The sequence below is a fragment of the Peromyscus californicus genome, unplaced genomic scaffold (genome assembly GCF_007827085.1).
Source record: "Peromyscus californicus insignis strain IS unplaced genomic scaffold, ASM782708v3 Scaffold_5__1_contigs__length_169319896, whole genome shotgun sequence".
NCBI lineage: Eukaryota > Metazoa > Chordata > Mammalia > Rodentia > Cricetidae > Peromyscus > Peromyscus californicus.
In genome coordinates, this window is record NW_026294573.1 from 102955764 (window position 1) to 102974882 (window position 19119).

General features: G+C 48.5%; 1 protein-coding gene across 5 annotated transcripts in view; it reads left to right on the forward strand.

Moving 5' to 3' along the window:
- Nucleotides 1–19119, forward strand: part of Pax5 (paired box 5) — a 186601-nt gene that overhangs the window by 60566 nt on the left and 106916 nt on the right. For all 5 annotated transcript variants that reach the window (XM_052717643.1, XM_052717645.1, XM_052717644.1 and 2 more), the window contains one exon: nucleotides 5278–5453. In XM_052717643.1, the coding sequence (XP_052573603.1) occupies nucleotides 5278–5453 (176 nt within the window). The remainder of the gene's footprint in view (nucleotides 1–5277; nucleotides 5454–19119) is intronic.

Below are 19119 nucleotides of genomic sequence, written 5' to 3' on the forward strand. Positions count from 1 at the left end.
GGCCATCTTGCTTCCTCCTGCTTTTCGTGACCAGACCCAGTTGTATAAAGCTTTTAGCTTCAAAGCCGGGTTCTGAATAACATTGGCTTAACCTGAAATTTGAAGCCAGAGTTTCTTTGCTTCCCGAGAAGGGGCTTCCTGCCCCTTGCTCCCCTGAAGCTAGCTTCCAGAATGTTAATTCTACCAGCCATGGTTGACTAAGCCCAGCACTGGGTCTATTACATATTATTTGATTTGGAGCAGAAAAAAAAAAGATTTAAAGATACCGTGGCCCTGTATACCTTTGCACTTTTGCCTGTATCTGTCTATATATTTAAGCATACTGTTCACAGTGTGAGTTTAGAGTTTCTCCCTGGAATAAAATGGGTCTGAATTTTTCTGTAGCCTGCCTCTGAGACCACAGCCTCCCATTAAGTCAACATCTCTTGAGTGCCACAGCCACACTGCCTGCCTGGAAGTTCAGACTTGCCCTCGTGCTGGGCATGATTTTTGTATTCATTTCTGTAGCTGCCTCTGAGCATGTAATCTCTTTGTGTAGCTGATACCCACAGTGCATCTACTGTGTGCAGCGTCCAGAGGCAGGCTGGTATGTCCTTGCCTTCTTGGAACCAGGTGCCTTTTTGCTAGAGTGCTCATCTTGGGTGATACTCTCGCCTGGTCTGGCCTGATTAGTTTTCAGTTGTTGTTTGCCTCTTCCATTAATGGAACTCCAGGAAGGAAGGGCTATGTTAGCTCTTGTCTATGGCTACATCCTTTGCATCAACACTTGCAGAACTTGGTGGAGCGAAGAGTGGATGTTTGAGTGAGGACACACGGAGGGATCTTGATTCATACAGACCAAATTTGCTGAAGGAAGGTGTTGGTCGTAAATTTATTGTACAGGTACTTCGTCTGGCAGCAACAGAGTGAACTAGTGAATAGGCCAGTGTGAGTATGTCAGGCCGGGGCTTGCTGCAAAGATAAGGGGTGTTTAGAGCCCTAAGAAGGGGAGCTGGGAAAGTCCTGGGGCAGGACGGAGAGCATCCTGGAGGAGGAGGAGGGGGAGGAGGCGTGTGCACTTGCAGGCTGTGTCTGTCCTGGAGAATGGGCATGGGGCAATGAGAAGTGTAGCTTGTGTTCCTGCTGGCTTGAGTGGAGAACCTGTGGCTAATAGGCTGATAGCAAATGCTATCTTGATTGGCTCCTGGTCTCCAAAGATGCAGTTGGAAGCAGAGTTTAGGAAACAAGGTCTAGGATTGAGAAATGAAGTGGGTAACGGTTTCCCCAGCTGCTCGAATCTGCTTAGGGATCCTTCAGCAAGACTCAAGTCTTATGTGGTCTCTGAGCCTCTCTGTAGTCTCCGGGGGTTTCATCCCTCCCCTCTCTATTCCTCTCCTGCCCATCCTGTACTTGTGGTTCAAACACAGCTTCCCCTCGGAAACTCTCCCCAAGTCCCCCGACAGGGCTGGGGCGTTCCCTCTAGCTTTCCGTGGTTACACGTGCATGTTTCTGTGCATTGTTTTATAGTTACCGCCAGTCAGTTTGCAATCGCGTGTTGATTTGATTACTTCCCTGCAGTGGGCTGTCCTATCTGGATCACACCCCTCACCACTGCACCCTCTCTTCTTGTTTGCTTTTTAAAAATTCAGTTTTGGCAGCTGGAGTGATGGCTCAGTGGCTAGGAGTACATACTGCTCTTGTAGAGGACCCAGGTTCCCAGCTCCCATATCCAGTGGCTCACAACTACCTGTAACTGCAGCTCCGGGGGATCCAAGGTCTCTGGCCTCTGTGGGCACCCACATTTGTGAATACATAATCCCCCTCCCCCCCACACACAACATATATACGTACACATAGTTAAAAATAAAATCATCTTAAGTTTTTAATATTACCTGATACAGAGTAACTTTTAAATATTTATTAAATTGAATGTATAATTATGTGTTTAGGAGTTTCCTAAGTCTTTTTCCTATTGTTCGTTATGTTTTTGTTTTTTTCTTCACAGAGGATCTTTTGACAGGCTGGCACGGAACTCTCGATCCTCCTGCCTCTGCCTTCTGAATTTTAGGGTTATAGGCATGTGCCACCACACCCAGCAATCCCGTGACTTCTTAAGGAATTGTCACTTAATTCTTTCCCCACTCAAGTAAGCATGTCGATGGAGGTGCTTGCTGGGGACAAGCTGGTAGCATCTGGGTCATCGAGACAGCCTGAGTTCCCTTGAGTGCAGCCCATGGGGACCAATCCTGACCTAGAGAAAGTCACAGCTGGACGAGGCTGGTCCTTTTCCCAAAAGACTCTGCAGAAGTGAATGCATGTCCCAGCTAGGCTGTTGGACTTACAGTATACACAGTGTTGTATTGGAGTCCAAGGACTCATTGTAATTTTAGTTGGCTCTGTGCCCTGAGCCCTCACTCTGTGCTGGGCCCTACTTGGTGACCAATGACCTTGTCCACAGGGATCCAGAGTCAAGCCACCCTCTCTGGGCTTCCTCAGGAGATGAAGCCCTTGCAGGGCTCTCAGCTGAGAGGGTCTGGTTGGCTGGGAATCCTCCAGGCAAGGCAGAGTTGGATCTTCTCAGGAAACAACCAGGAGAGAAAGAGTGAGACCTCAGTGGGAGTTGGAAAGCTGGTTTCCTTTGGAGTTTGCTGGCTGCCTGGGAGGCAGCCTGCAGGCCGGAGACTTTAGCTGAAGTAGGGAGGCAGAAAGCAATCTCTTAAAAATTGATGTGATCTACATGGCAGCAAGAAACTTGCTGGGTGCTCTGGAGTGCAAGGTCACTGTGGCAAGAGTGTCTGGGACAGGGTGACTGCACAGAGCAGTTGCTGAGTAGGAGCAAGCTGAGCAGTGTGTGTGTGTGTGTGTGTGTGTGTGTGTGTGTGTGTGTGTGTGTGTGTGTGCACATACGTGTGCATGCACATATGTGCACCTAGGTACATTGGACCATTGATAATAAGGTTCTCTGTTGGGTGCTGGCCAGCACAAGAGCATTACTGGGCAGTAAGCTCCCATATCTGCTATTCTTGGTGACCTTATAGGAATGGTCTCCAAGGGGAGGGGCCATGATGGAAGAGGGAGCACTAGGGATGACATCCTGTAGGCCAGAGCGGGCATCTGGCTTGTGGAAGGCCAGTGTCACTGCCAAAAGAGTGACACAGGTTTTATGCTGGGAACGTTGTTCAGAGGAACCAGTTTCCACTTTAGGCCACACCTATCGGGTCGTGCAGGCTGTGGCCCAGCCTTGCTTTGAAACTGATGAGGGATCTGTTTTCTCAGGCAGCTTGTAAGCCATCCCTAAAAGCCCTTCCTGTAGAACATGTGGGGTGCTCTGGGCCTGTCAGCCCTCTTGGGGATCCTGAACGGCCAGTACTCAGGTGAACCCCCAAGTTGGTTTCTATTCAAATTTCAGGCTCCGCAGACAGAGCGGCTGTAACTCTCTTCTGCCTGAGGCCCAGGGATACAATATCTCACCACTTCAGGTTCCTTGGTTTGGTCTCGTTCCTTACATGGGTGGGAGGTTGTCATGACAATGGGCAGTATGTGCTTCTTGGGGCAGAGGCTGGATGAGGCCTGGGGTATGTGGTGGGGTATGTGGTGCCTCTCAATAGGAGAGCTGACCTTTGGTGGTGCTCTCACAGATTCAACAATACAAGCGGAAGCCCCACCAGGGCCTGATCTCTACAGCCTCTCATCAGCCCGCAGGGACAACTGGTCCTTGAGAACCCTGGGCAATCATGAGCCTTAGAGGCCATGTGCTTGCAGGGACCCTCTGTTCTCACGCTTGCTTTCCTCTTGAACAGGTCAAATCCAAGACCCACAAAAGACAGTTCAACCCCATTTTTCAAATTAATAATTCATTATATTTTTGGAATATAAGCACCACCCCCAGAGACAGACACAGTGGGTAGTTAACACAGCAGAATACTTTCTTAACGTGTACTTCAGGACAGGCAATGCTCTCAAGTCCTGAAACAGAAGGCAGTTGTCTCACACGCACTGCTCATCCCGTGCATGTTATATGCAGCATTTCTATTATACTTTGTGCTAGAAAGTAAGACTTTACACCGTCTACATGTATCCGAAAATTTGTAAGAACGCGTCAAGCCACCTTTTCTTCCCTTTTGTCACCAAACATCATGACCATCCTGCACTTCGCTCATCCTTCACCTAACCCTGGGTCCGGAAGATCTTGGCATCTTGGCAAAGATCTCACTTCCTTTGCACTGCTGCATGGCTTTCCATTGTCCAAGAAATACCGTGGTCTCTTTAGCCAGTTCTCTATGAATGAACTTGGGTGGTTTCCAGCCTCTTGCTCCAAGAACCTTGTGCATCTATGACTTTCCATATACACAAGCCGGCTATAAAGCACACTCCCAGAAATGCAGTCTCTCAGGGACGTTGCCCACGTGATGTTGATAGGTTTTTGTCAAGCCAACTAGCACAGGTGTGTGACTCAAATTGTACGCGCACCTGCCTGTCTCCCCAGAACAGTGTGTCACAGACTGGCCACGATGGTATGACAAATGGGCAGGGTGAGGACATCAGGGAGAGGTACAGAGGGCCGATAACACCCATGACTAAGTCCTTGAATCACTCTGAGCTGAAATCCTCAGGCAAAGAAATTGTTTCACTTCTCTAGGCCTGGAATTTTCATTTGTGATAGGGGAAAATAGTAATATCCCGAGTTAGTTCCTTTCTTTGCTTCTGTAATGAAATTCCTCAGGGCAGGAAAGTTTATAAAGGAGCTCATGACTCTGGAAGTTCAAACCTGTGGTGCTGGCTCAGCCTTGGTGAAGAACTTGTGTGAGTGTGCACACGCTTGTGTAAGAGAGAAGAGAACTTGGAGGAGGAGGAGGAGGAGGAGGAGGAGTGAGCAGGAAGAATAGGCACCACCAGACAGGACACCAGAGAGAAGGGAGGGGCTGATCTGGTGACCTCCTCCAACTCTTAAAGGCCCCATGCCTTTTAAACAACCACTGACTATTAGACTCCCAACACACAGCACCAGGGGCACAAATACAAACCACAGCGCTCATGTTGGGGTCAGTGCGGAAAGTAAAGGACATAACATCTAGCAAATGACCTTTGCGCAGTGTCTGGCATGTGATTGGGAGGGGCTGGCTCTGCAGTTGGCAGCAGGTGGTCTTGTCCTGTAGCTCCTTACCTGAATCCCTGTCATGGGCAGGGAGCAGGGCTGGAGGGTTGGTCAGGCCCCCTTCCCAGTCTCAGGGTCTAGCCTTTCCTCCTTCAGTGGCAGAATAGCCTCCACTTACCCTTTCTCTCTCATGCTCACCAAAGGTATCCAGGAGTCTCCAGTGCCAAACGGCCACTCACTTCCAGGCAGAGACTTCCTCCGGAAGCAGATGCGGGGAGATCTGTTCACACAGCAGCAGCTGGAGGTGCTGGACCGTGTGTTTGAGAGGCAGCACTACTCAGACATCTTCACCACTACGGAGCCCATCAAGCCAGAACAGGTATGCCTGTGACTCCCGCCCACCACGCCTGCAGCCACTGTGCAGGCCTGAGCCGTTCCTGGAAGTGGGGGGCATCTGCACAGTAAGGGTGAGGATCCGTGCAGAGTGGGAATTTTGTTGTTTTGGGCCAAGCTTGGCTGGTCACAACATCCCACCAGGCCAGGAGGATTTGCTCAGGGGGGCTCCGAGGCTTCTTGGCCTGGTGGCTCTGTCTCTGGCCAGCCACAGAGGCATGTGACTCCTCTGGTTGCTCTGCTGCTAGTGAGTGGTATGCTTTCCAAGGGCTTTTTGGATAGGGGTGTATGTGGTGATCTTCTGGGTCACTTCAGGTAGTTTTGCCGTCCTGTCAATTGAGAACGTGATCTAAATAGATAAAATTCACTTTGTGGCGTCAGGCTTACAGCCATGGAGTATGGGATGATATCTCATGACAATTGGCCTATGCTTGGCATTATGGGACTGCTTGCAGGTATGGATAGCCCAGGCATGGGGTCAGCCATCAGAAGGCCCTGCTCTGACAGGTAAGTCAGACACCAGCCTTTCTTTCATGGCTCTCTCAGAGCTGATCCTGTGGAAACTTTTACAGACCATTTAGCCAGTTTGATTTCGGACAGGGAAACTGAGGCCCACAGAGACAAAGCAACTTGCCTAAGGCTGCCCAGCGAGTATTCACTTAGCAAACATTAGCAATTGTCTGGTATGGGTAAGGCATGGAACCAGACACTATGTGCCCATCAGTGAGCAGACAAGCTTGGACTTGTCCCCAAACCTACAGATTTGTAGGAGAATTACAGCTCGGTGCTGGAAAGCTGTCTAAGGCAGAGACTGAGCCAGCTTGGAGGCTGCCATGGTAAACAACAATAAAGGATGTAGGTGAGGAGGAATGTGTCTGGCAGAGTGACTGGCGAGTGCAAAGGCCCTGAGGCGAGAGGGAGATAGCGGGAGTGGAAAGATCCAGTGTGCCCGGGATTCAGGGTCAGGGTGGGAGGTGATGCTGGAGACATGAGTCTGGTCTTACGGACTCTGGGAGGATGTTGCTCATTCTCTTACAAGTTAAATGGTATCTCCCCTGCAAGTGACATGGCCATGGGCACTGGGCAAAGCTGATCCCATTCTAGAGCCTGAGTTTTAGGGATAAGAGTTACTTCTATCGGGCTGGAGAGATGGCTCAGAGGTTAAGAGCACTGCTTGTTCTTCCAAAGGTCCTGAGTTCAATTCCCAGCCACCACATGGTGGCTCACAACAATCTGTAATGAGATCTGGTGCCCTCTTCTGGCACCCTGCAGGGATACGTGCAGACAGAACACTGTATACATAATAAATAAATCTTTAAAAAAAAAAAAAAAGAGTTACTTCTATCACAGACAGCTGCCTTCCACTGCTGAGTCTTTCTGAGAGATGGTAAAAGCCACATTTCATCTGAGCTGTGTGAGATGTAAATAAGTGACCAAGGGTGAGGGTCCAGGGCTCTCTGCCTGGCCTGGTATTCCCATACAAGGTTGCCAGCATCTCCATTAAGGCAGGATGAATGTAACATAGAAACTGAATGTTGTGAGTCCCTCTGTGTTTCACAAGAGTCTTGGAGAAGCCCTGAAGCTGTGTTCCACTTTATCCATTTAAATGTCTGGGAAGATTGGCTCAAGACCAGGTGTTCACTGGGAGGCAGCCCAGGCACCTCCTCACCCACTCAGGAGCTCACTGGTCCAACACGTTTCCTGCGCATGGGCAGCAGGCCCAGGACAGTGCCAGGCTTGGAGGGGACAGAGGCACAGACCAGATATCATCTCTGTTCATTCTTACATAGAATGGTGTGATGTGAACTCAGGAGCCACAGACACATGAGAAAGCTTCACAGATGATGTGGAGTGCTGGGGGGGGGGTGGGCGGGCATTCACTCTGATGTTTGCACCAAGGGCAACAATATTGAGGAGGGAATGTCGCACTGGATCCCAAGGCCAAGGCCATATGGGCTCAGGTGGAGATGAGGCCCAGTAGGGAGGAGGCCTGGGCTGCAGGCTCTGGGAAGCTATGTTTCTGTGGTGTCCTTCAGAACGCTGTGGTCTGGTGCAGGCCTGGCTGTGACTTCTGAGGCCGGTCTAGCAAGGCTAAACGCGGGCAGGCTAATGACTGACTCAGTGTTTTCTGGTTAATCTGGTTCACCTCTCTGTGGCATGCTGTAATGAGGAGAGATGGAAGGTGAGGCTGTAAGGCTGCCCTGCGTGCATGCAGGCACTGGACTATGAATGACATACCCCCCCGTGCCCTGTTCCCAATCACCATGGACAAATGATGGCCTGAGCAAGGCGCTGCTGCTGGGAAAGGCATGTGCATCAAGGGTATGAGTTCCTTGAGTGCCCTCCTGCTGACTGTCTTCTGACTGACTGGCCATGGGCCCTGCCTGTGACCCTTGTGATCCCCCAGCGTGGAGTGGTGGTGACACTAAGAAGTGAGCCCTGAGCTGCTGGCCATGCAGACTGGCCATCTCATCCATTTGCCAGCGAATCAAGTGGCCTGAGTCCCTGTGGCTGAACGGCCTGGCCCAGGGCTTGCTGTTACTTTCATTGAATGATCTAATGGGGGAAATAAAGAGCATCTCCTGCCTGATGAGTTGGGGACCCTGGCTCTAAACCCTGCCTCTGCTCTGTTGAACTCCTCACTTTTTTCTGGACCTCAGTTTCTTTATTTGTGTAATCATGATGGACAATGGCCGTGGCTGCAGTCAGCTCACAGTAAGAGCAGAGGTTACTCACCTATGCGTGATAGCATTCAGCTTTCCAAGGACTTAATGTAGTCCACGCTGGACCTTCCCTGTAAATGTCCTCTAAGCAGCTGGGTCACACCTGTGAGGCCCTGTTTATGGATTTGAGCTTTAAAACAGACTGTGTATACCCATTTTCAGGGCCAGGATTGTTGAGGCACAGAGCTGGAGTCTGACCTCAGGCTCTTCTCTGTCCTCATATTGTACAAGATGGTGTCATGGGTCTTTGTGTTCCTGGAGGCTTCTGGGATCAGTCCTTGGACTGGATAGTGTTCTGCCGGGCCTTCCTCAGACAGTCTGTAGGTCATTCCAGGATGTACATGGACCTGGACAGGTCACCCACTCCATTCCTGGGAAAAATATTGCCAACTGAATGTCAGGGTGGTGCTGAGGTCACTGCTGGGAATGTTTTCTGCTAAGTTCTACTCTGAGTGGGTGGCCAGCTCTGACTCTTTGCCCTTTTCATAGGGAAACTCAGAGTCCCCTTTGCCTTGGTGGAAGAGGTTAACGAGACCCACTCTGGGGCGATGAAACACTTCCTTCTCAAAATGGTTATTGAAAAAGCAATTTTGTTTTCCCTACATGGGGAGTGAGTAAAAATCACCCCAGAGGAACAGAAGGGGGGTGGGGAGGCAAAAAGAAACTGCTGATGTGTGTGTATGTGTGTGTGTGTGTGTGTGCGTGAACGCACATGTGTGTTCAGCAGTGGAATCTGTTTCAGTAAAACTCAAGTTGATGCTGGCTGTCACTGTGGTGGGCTCCGTGTCTGGCAGAATGGGTCCCTCCTCCGGCCACCGAGAGGACGCAGCCGATTGCAGCCTGCTGTATTTACCCTCGGCAGACTATTAACCAACACTAGGCTATTAATCTGGCTTTTGAGCCTTCACTAAAGCCCATAAAAGCTCACAGTTGTCAAATGGAGTTCATTTTAATTTCCTTTCAATCACAGTAAATTATTCAGGTGATAAATCAGCTGGAGCAGCCTCCTGGCTGTAATAGAAACCCTAATTCCTGGCTAATTATCCAGCCCATTGCTGCCAACAGATCAATACGGGCACAAAATGGAACGGGCCCAGGGCCCTCCCTCCCATTGGGCCAGAGACAGAGAGACAGCTGGGGAAGGGGATGTGCTGCTGACCTCCTGGGAAGTTCAAAGGTCATGGGGGGTTAAATCAGGAGATGGCCTGTCCCTTGGCTAACAGAAAGCCACCAGAAGTGCCCCCTGTTCCCCCGGGCAGCTTTGTCCACTGCATGGTGGCTCTTCTGTCGGCCAGCAGGTGGACTGGCTTCTAAGTTTGCCTTATCCCATGAGCATCCTCCCCCTGGGCAGGGGCTGGTCTGTTGGCATCACCCGACAAGATTGATCTGGGTCTTCAGGGACAGACTCAGAAGCTACCAGGAGCCAGATAAAGGTCTGGGCTCTCTGGGGGACCCGAGGCCCTGGCTTCAGGGGGCTCATTTTCCCCCTGGTGGATGTGTGTTCTGTCTTGAGGAAGTGGAGGAGGGGGAGGGGGGAGAGGGAGACAGGCATGCCAGGCCAGAAGTGCAGAAAGGTGCCTGGAGGAGGTGCCCTTGGGGATGTCTGGAGAGCTGGGCAGATCTGGGCCCATGGAGATGGTAGTGTTGGCTGGAAGGATGTTCTGGACATCTGGAACAGCATGAGTCAAGGTCTGGAGGAATGCCGGCATGGAGCTGGAATGCTATCTGAGTGACAGAAAGTCGGGGACTCAAATCCCAAAAGGATGGAATATGGAAGTGAGGACATTTGAGGTTGCTTTGGCATCAGAAAGTCTCAAAGAATCTGGGTGCCGTGGCCTGGACCATGCTGTGGGACTTCTTTCTTCTCGCTCTGCCCCTGCTGTGGTCATTGGAACTTCCTTCCCGCAGCCCATCCCTCCACAAGAACTGCTTGTGGCTTTCTCCCTGTTCTGTCTTTCACAGGACCTTTCACTGTCCCGTGTCCCTTTGCTTGCCCATAGGAAGCTCTTGCCCTGGCTAGGCCTCACCCTACTGCCCTACAAGAGCTGGGCTGCTTCTGTGTCAAGAGGGTTGCTAACCATGTCTCTCAGGCTGGCATGTGCACATGTATGAGTATGTGTGTGGACACCAGGAGCAGCTTGGCAAGTGCTTGACGGCAGATACCCTAATCACAACTACTTTCTTATGTTGTTTACACTCTCAACTGCTGATCACTGGCTCCCTGCAGGGAGCATCACCCTATAACTGCACATATATCTCCTTTCCCCTGGTCCAGGCCGAGCAAGAGTCCCGCCCACTCCTGTGAGTCACCCATGGCCCCATAAGGCCACACTACTATCTCTGTTTGAACTCAGACTCACAGAGTGCTAACGCTTGCTGCAGTGTCGCAGCCAGTGTGTACTCACTGCTGACCATCTGCCCTGGAAGGTTCAGCAAAGAGCCCCTTGATGCATCTTCCTCCCGGGCCACAAGAACCCCTGTCACGCCTCTGTGCAGACAGGACAGCAAAGGTCCAGTGAGACTGCTATACAGTGACTTAGCTAAGGGACACAGCAAGCAAGCTCAGAGTCAAGATGAGAAGCGAGCACTCATCCCTTGGCAGGGGACTGCAAGAGGGTAGAGGGGATGTCTACTGCAGGACAAGAGTAAGTAAGTAAGGAGGCCTCACCCTCCAACATGAGGGAAGAGGAGTACAGACCTCCCCCCCACACACACACACTATTTCACTTGAATGTCTTCTTGTCTTTGGAATGGGATGTTGACATGGAGTGTTCAGTAACTCTTGCTTTCTAGAGCCCGAGAGGCACCCAGTGTGCCTAGACTACCCTCTCTTCCCTTTCCATCATCATCGTGTCTAAGAGACCCGAGTGTGAAAAGGACCTGGGTCTGGGGGGCTCAACCTTCTTGACTTTGCTGTCTAGAGACTGTCTTGGAAATACCCATTTGTTCCCTGGCAGCTTTGAAAACATTTTCTAAGCCACTGGGCATTCTTTGTCTTCCTGTGGATCAAGCATAAGGGTGGATTCCCCCAAATCATATGTCTGTTTCGTGAGGCAAGGGAATTCTTGGGGGATGACCAATTGGGGTTTTACAGTATGAAAGCATGGGGCCCCTAGTCTTCAGTAATGCTTTTCCCAGGACCTCTGCATTTGTGGGGTTGGATTAGACTGGGTTATCCTTGAGATTCATTTAAGCTCCAGCGTCCTGTAAGGTCTAAAATTAATCGGAATCCATCTCTTATTTTTATTTTGACATGTTTACATTTTCCCTTCCTGTCTTTTCTACTCTTTTTGATGACAGGCAAATTCCATGTCTGTGGGGTTTAAGATTACAAGGGAATTGTCACAGAGCTGCCTGCAGCTTTGCTGGGTTGTTCTCTCATTCATTTATTCATTCATTCATCCAGGAAATCTTACAGACATGCCATGTCAGAGACATTGGCCACCTGTGCTATGGTGTGCGGCATAAAGAAATAATGGCTGCCACAGCCTAAGCTACTATGCGAGAACTGACTCGGGTAGAGATGTTTCCCCTCACACTATGCTGGCCAATATTTGCAATTTAAAAAGGAGGAAAGGTCTGGGGATGTAGCTCAGCTGCTACAGGACTTGCCTAGCATGCACAAAGCCCTTGATTCAGTCCCCGCACCACAGGAACCCGGTGTGGTAGTGCCTAGAGTTCCAGCACTTCAGAGGTAGAGGTAGGGGGAGCAGAGGTTCAGGTATCTTTGGCTACGTGGTGAGTTTGAGCCATCCTGGACCTGATGAGACCTCAGCTCAAGGAATAAAAAACAAATTAAAAAGGACGAAAGAACCAGCCATTCTTGTCCAATGGCTTCTTTAGTTTTGAAGCCACGTTGGAAGTTTGACTTAAGGAATTTAGTATTATAGAGCTCTTCATTTAATTAATTCTAGGAACAAACCTTTCCTGGTTTGCAAATTATATTTTAAATGCACACAGACCACTAACATGGTCAGGTCCACTTCAGGTTCCCTTCACATGTCAAAGGATAAGAGCGCTGCACCAGGAGCAACAGTGAAACACTTTTGCTGTGTCTGAGGTTGGGAGAGAGGTATGTGCTCAGGGGCTGAAGCTAAGCGGGAACGCAGAGCAGCCAGAACTCTCAGAGCTGGTGCTCAAGGCCTGATGGCCCAGGGTGCCCGCTCTGGGTTGTTTCTAGTGAATGGGGGCCGGGGGTTGGAGCATGCTGCTGATTTTGGCAGAGGCCTGGCCTATGTGATGTGAGAGCTGAAACCAATATACTGGCCAACTGCCCAACAGCTGGAAGGCCCACACTGTCTGTGAAAAAAGCCATAGGCCAGGTTCATCCTTGTCTTGAGAGAAGGCGGCTGCACAGGACTCAGAGTAGAATAAAAATTTCCAATAAGAAGTTGAAACCGCCGGGCGGTGGTGGCGCACGCCTTTAATCCCAGCACTTGGGAGGCAGAGCCGGGTGGATCTCTGTGAGTTCGAGGCCAGCCTGGGCTACCAAGTGAGTTCCAGGAAAGGCGCAAAGCTACACAGAGAAACCCTGTCTCGAAAAAACCAAAAAAAAAAAAAAAAAAAAAGAAGTTGAAACCTCAGACCTGTGCTACATCCAGGTGTGGTTTCTCATGTCATAGTGGGCATAAGAAACCCAGGAGTAGCAGTTCATACTAACTGAATTATGTCAGTGTAATCCCAGCAGTGCCTCAGAGAAGCGCATGGAACATGCTCCTCTTGACCCTTCTACAACCCAGGTGTGTATCGTGCCTACAGAGTAAGCCACAGCTAGTAAAAATGATCTCACAACTTAAGAGATGTAAACCTTGCAAGAAAACGAGAGTGAGTCAGGAGAGAGCCAGAGAATCCAACTCCAAGAACCTCAGGTAACAGACGAATTGAAAGAAACTATAAAATGACTGAAGCAGTGATAGAATTGGAAACCAAAGACCAAAACATCTTTTTCAAAAAGGAGAGAGACAGATTAGAAAATCGCATCTAGAAATAAAAGTGGTTGGGACCCATTAGAATTAAAAGTTCAATGACAGGGTAAATGCCCACTAAGAAACTGCTGAATAGAAAATTAATGGTTTAGGAGACAAGAGTTGAGGAACTGGAACCACAGAGAAAGGTAAAGAGTGGGGGAGATAATGTCATAAAATGCCTAAATTCACACTAAGCACCACCTGTGCACAGGCGGGACTGAGGGTGTAGCTCAGTGGTGCAGTGCTTGCCTGAGGTCTTAGGGTCGGTCACCAGCACAGCACACACAAAAAGCCCTGAAATGTACTGTCACATGTGCATAGAATCAATCCCAGGGCTGGGGAGATGGAGACAGGCAGATCTCTGTGGCTCACCGGCCATCCAGGTCACACCAACCTGGGGACCCCCAAGACCCAATGAAAGACCCTGTCTCCACAAGGTGGGTGGAGGAACGGCATTTGAGGCTGACTTCTGGCCTGCACGTGCACCTGCACACGTGTATGTACTTGCACACACATGGCCATGAGCACACACCCGCATATACCCTGAACCCCCAAGAGAGAGTCACAATTGACTTATAATTAAATAAATCACTTACCATTTAAGGTGGTGTCTACCACCAAAGACTCACTGAATGGCTAAATTGTGACTTCAGTGAGATATTAGGGACTTCCTGTTTCAGCTCTGAGAGGTGGAGTTTAGAAGTTGTCATTCCCACCTTCATGGCAAAAAGATAGCTGAATACATGGAAAATAAGCAGACTTTATTGGCATATCAGAGAACTGAGGTCACAGGGTTAACAGTTGCTGCAAAACCTGAAGAAGCATGAAAAAACAGTTAGAGATCTCCTATGTAAACACTGACCCTCGCACTAAAGTCCTGTCCGCCACCATTCCTACTACTTGATGTATCACATGGACATTTCCGGACCTTCTTGTGAGTGTGGTGCTGGAGACTGGATGCTAGGATCGGGGATACAAACACTGTACTACTGAGCCATAACCCCAGTCTCCCATGTGCGTATTTCAACCAAAAAATCAGGCAAGAGAAACCTAAACAAGAAGAGAGAAAGCGTCCCATGAGAATGACACACAACACAGAGTCTGGAAACATTCGAGAACTTAAAATAAGTATAATTGGTATGTTAATGGCATTAGCGGAAAAAGTAGGCAGCATACAAAAACAGGTGGGTAATAGCAAATGATGGGAAGACTCAAAAGGAAATGCTAGAAATAGAAAGAGGAACAGAAATCGAGAATACCTCTGGTGGGCTCATCAATAGAGTGGATACAGCCTAGTAAAGGTAATCAAGCTTGTTGAAGATACAGCAACAGGAAGTTCCCAAACTGAAATGCAGAGAGACGGAAAAAAAGACCAAAACCAAAACTCTGAACTGTGGGGAAATGTAAGGAGGAGCCACATATATGTACTGTGAGAAGAGAAAACAAATAAATATTTGAAATAGTAATGGCCGAGAATTTTCCAAATGAGTGACAAGAGATTTTAACCCACAGATGCAAGAGTCTCAGAGAACCCTAACCCACACATGCACCAAAATATCTACATGGAGCCATGTCACAGTCAAGTGTCACAAAAAAAAAGAGAAAATAGAAAAACACCATATGTATCTCCTGGCATAAAGATGCATGCATTTAATCATAGCACTCAGATCTCTATGAGTTCGAAGCCAGTCTGAGCTATATAGTGAAACCCTGTCTCAAACAAACAAACAAAACGTAAAATACAAATAAAAATCCACTATGTTATCAGAGGAAAAGAGCAAAGAATTACAGTGATTTCTGGTCAGAAACTATGTAAACAGAGAATGAGGTTTAATATTTAATGTGCTAAAAGCTTAAGGGTGTGCCTCCTGGTAAGTCAGCCACACTCCAGCAGATGGCCCATCCCAGGAGCCGAAGTACACAGGCAGCAGAAGCTGGAGTTATTAGGAGATTGAAAAAAAATGATAGGAAGTTGAGGGGGTAGGGAGGAGGGAGTGGATCTGGGAGGAGGGGGTAGGGGGTAGGGAGGAGGGAGTGGATCTGGGAGGAGGAGTTAGGGGGAGGAGTGGGGCTCAAGATGACTAAAGTACATTATATGGAATTCTCAAAGAACTCATATTTAAGGAGCTAGAGAGATGGCTGAGAGGTTAAGAGCACTTGCTACTCTTGTACCCACACAATGGCTCACAGCCATCTGTAACTCCAGTTCCAGGGAGTTCTGGCATCCTCCTATGACCTCCATAGGAACTGCACACATTTGATGCACATATATGCAGACAAAACACTCATACACATGAAATAAGTCAATTAATCTAAAAACACTAGAGAGGGAACATTTGAGTATTTAAGGGAGAGGGAAATTATAGGGTCAGAAACGAAGCTACACGAAGAAGGCGGCCAGAGAAGGGACGGATGGAGACGAAATCAAACCTAGGGTGTTTATTATTCTTAACTGGTCTACACCACTAGTGTAAATTAACAATAGTAACAATATAAAGGGGGATTAACACAGATAGACACAGGAAACGAACTGCAGCAATGTCCTGGGGGCAGGAGCGAGGAAGTGGGAAGTACCCGTACTACCGACGAGCAGAAATAATGGCATTTTGGAGGTAGACTGTAAATGTCTATTACAAATTCCAAGGAAAGTACGGTAATTTATAAAACTTTGTAAAAGGAATAAGTGAAACGCTAACAGAAGAAACAAAGTGGAATCCTGGGGAAAGGAATAAAGCAAGGGGAGGTTGGAGCAAAGAATGAGCCTGCAAACCAGACAGCTATGACAGTAGCTATCATTCCAGTTCTGCTAAGGATCACTCCGAATGCAAGTGGCCTGCACGCACCCATCAGTGGTCTGCACGCACCGGTCAGAGGGCGGCAAAGGGCAGTGTGTGAGAAAAGCCAGGGGACTCAACTGTACATTGCCTACAAGAAGGACACAAAACCCAGGAGAGAGTAGGCTTTATGGAGTCATGGTAACCGATACGTTGGCAAATTAAGGATAATCTATTAAACAGGATTACTCAATAAGCCGCATTGCCTGTCAAAAGCATGGCTAGTTAGGGGGATTTAGAAACAAGTAGAAAAAGAGATAATAATGGCAGCCAATACTGACAAGGGCATGGTTTAAGCTACAGCATTCCAAGATCGCACACTGCCCAGGGAGAGGGCAGACATGTGAGGCACTGGAGGAGGTGGGGAGTGGATTCAGGGTCCCCACTAACACATGTTGTTAGATGTGACAGAATGCATGGCTCCCAAGTCAGGAGAGACAAAGAGAGACGCAGAGAGTTCTGTGTAAGTCCAAAGAAGACAAGAGGGGGAGGAAGGAAGGACGTAACAGAAACACAAGGTAAACGACAAGTTAGAGAGCGTAAAGAAGAGAACTACGTGGACGTCTTCAAGACGGAAACTTCCAGATCGCAAGCCGTGTGCAATAACCAAAGCATGCAAGCGTGCTATTTGTAGAAAACAGCTTGAAACAAGATGGGTAGAAAGAATCTGAGTGACGAGATAGATGATAATATGGTCCAGTCAGTGCTAACTGGAAAATCTGCCTGGTAGTATCACCACCAGAGGAAATAAATTCTAAGGTCCTCAAAGACAACAGGGTCATTGTTTAATGATAACAACAACAACAACAAAATTCCTAGGAAGATAGTAGAGCAATCCCGAATTTCTACACTCTCACAGAGTCTCAAATATCGAAAGCAAAATTACCAACGAATAATCCCGTGATAACTTTTGAAGACTTTAACAACCCAAAGAAGAGCTCATGCTGACAAGATGGTGGCAGGGATATTTGTCAGACTGAAGCAATGCAGTGAACAAGCTGCATAGAACAGCTTGCACCAGGGCCACATAGCAGAACCACAGGCTCTTACGTATGGTGACGGAACTCCGGGACTGACAGTTCCCCAGTTGGGACAGCAAGCCCGAGCAATTCCACAAGCCCACCCTAGACACTGTGTTCTCTGATCACAATGCAGTAATATTAAAAAATGTGCAGTCCAGGGGCTGGAGAAATGACTCCGTGGTTAAGAGCACTGACTGCTCTTCCAGAGGACCCTGGTTCAATTTTTAGCACCCACATGGCAGCTCACAGCTGTCTGAAACTCCAGTTCCAGGGGATCTAACACTCTCTCTCACACAAATGTGCACATAAAAATAAAAATAAATAAAACCAAAGTGCATAGTCCAAAGAAGATCTATTCGGAGACTCAAAACAAGGTCCAGTGCCATGGCTCAGTAGGTAAAGATGCTTAAGGCCTGGTGACCTGAATTTGATCCTGGGTACCCACATGGGGGAAGAACAGAAATTCTACAAGTTTTTCTGTGATTTCCACCTGTGTGTCATGACAACTCAGTACTCACACATGTACGAGTATACACACACACACACACACACACACACACACACACACACACACACACACACAGGTAGTTACAAACAAAACAGGGCATTCCTTCTTTGAAGTCCCTCCTACTCGTGAGAGGGACTTGTCCTATCTTAGTTTTTCTTAATAAATCTACATTTGATTTGCGAAAAACAACAACAAATATAAACCCAGGAACACCCAAGATAAACTTTCGGAAAAAAAAAATCCATGTACCAAAAAATTTAAATCCTGGTGAAAAACCATAAAAGATGAGAGCATCTAGTCATGCACCTACACCCACAACTGAGCAATGAAGCCAAACAGCACATGGTACAGATCATGACCTTGAAAGCATTTATAAAATCCATGTGTTTGCTTACCTGAATGTATGTCTTCACACTGTGTGTGCAGTGCCCTCAGAGGCCAGAAGAGGGCGTCATATCCCCTGGAACTGGAGTTGCATATGGCTGTGAGCCAGCATGTGGGTGCTGGGAACAAGCCTTGGTCCTCTGCAAGAGCGGCTGGCGCTCTTCATTGCCGAGCCATTTTTTTTTTTTTAAGATTTATGTATTTATTATGTATACAGTATACCTGTGTGCCAGAAGAGGGCACCAGAGCTCATTACAGATGGTTGTGAGCCACAATGTGGGTGCTGGGAATTGAACTCAGAACCTCTGGAAGAGCAGTCAGTGCTCTTAACCTCTGAGCCATCTCTCCAGCCCCTGAGCCATTTTTAATACAGCCCCTGACTGCATTTTTCTTAAAAAGTAAAAGTCTAATGAAAATTAGAAAGTATCAGAAAATTAGAAAAAGGCCAGCAGAGTCTATTCCAACAAGGTAAAGCAGAAGGAACATAATGCATTGAAAAAAAAAACCCAAAAAACAAAATATCCAAACAGTAAGTCAGTAATACACTCACCTAATCTGCCTCCTCAGGATGCCAGTGCCAACAGCGGCTCACACCACCCAACTTTCCCACCTCTAAACTTGTCTTTCAAGGAACTGGAGCTGTCTAGCCTGGAGAAAATAAAACCCAGTGACTACCGAGGGCATTGTCTGACTCAGGAGAGCTCCTGTGGGAACGCAGAAGAAACTGGTATCTTTGTGGCCCAAGGGACAGAACCAGTCTCAGGAGAAATCAAGGAGAAGCGACTTATGTCTTCCATCTTGGGGAAATGATGGCTTTGTTAGTCACGCCTATCACCTGCTGCAGCCTGGTGTTCAAGCATTTGAGATGAACCTGACAGTCCTGGGGTCTGTGAGGAGACGGGCAGCATATGGCTCCACAGCAGTGACTCACGGAAGTTAAGGGCAGGTGAACATGAAGTGGGAGGTCTGGAGGAAGCTGGAGCGGTCAGGTGTGTGAGTGGTGTGGAAGATTGACGGGGGCAGGTGAGTGGAGACCTAAGAAGGCGTTACAGCAGACAGCGGTGTGTAGTAGCTGTGGCTTGGATAAGGCACCGAGGAACAGGGAGCCTTCAGATCCCAGCCTTGTTCAGAGAGCCCCAGAGACAGGAGGGAGGCAATGCCTCCCACAGAGGAGGGCATCAGGGACCTCACAATGTCACCACCTCTTCCATTGG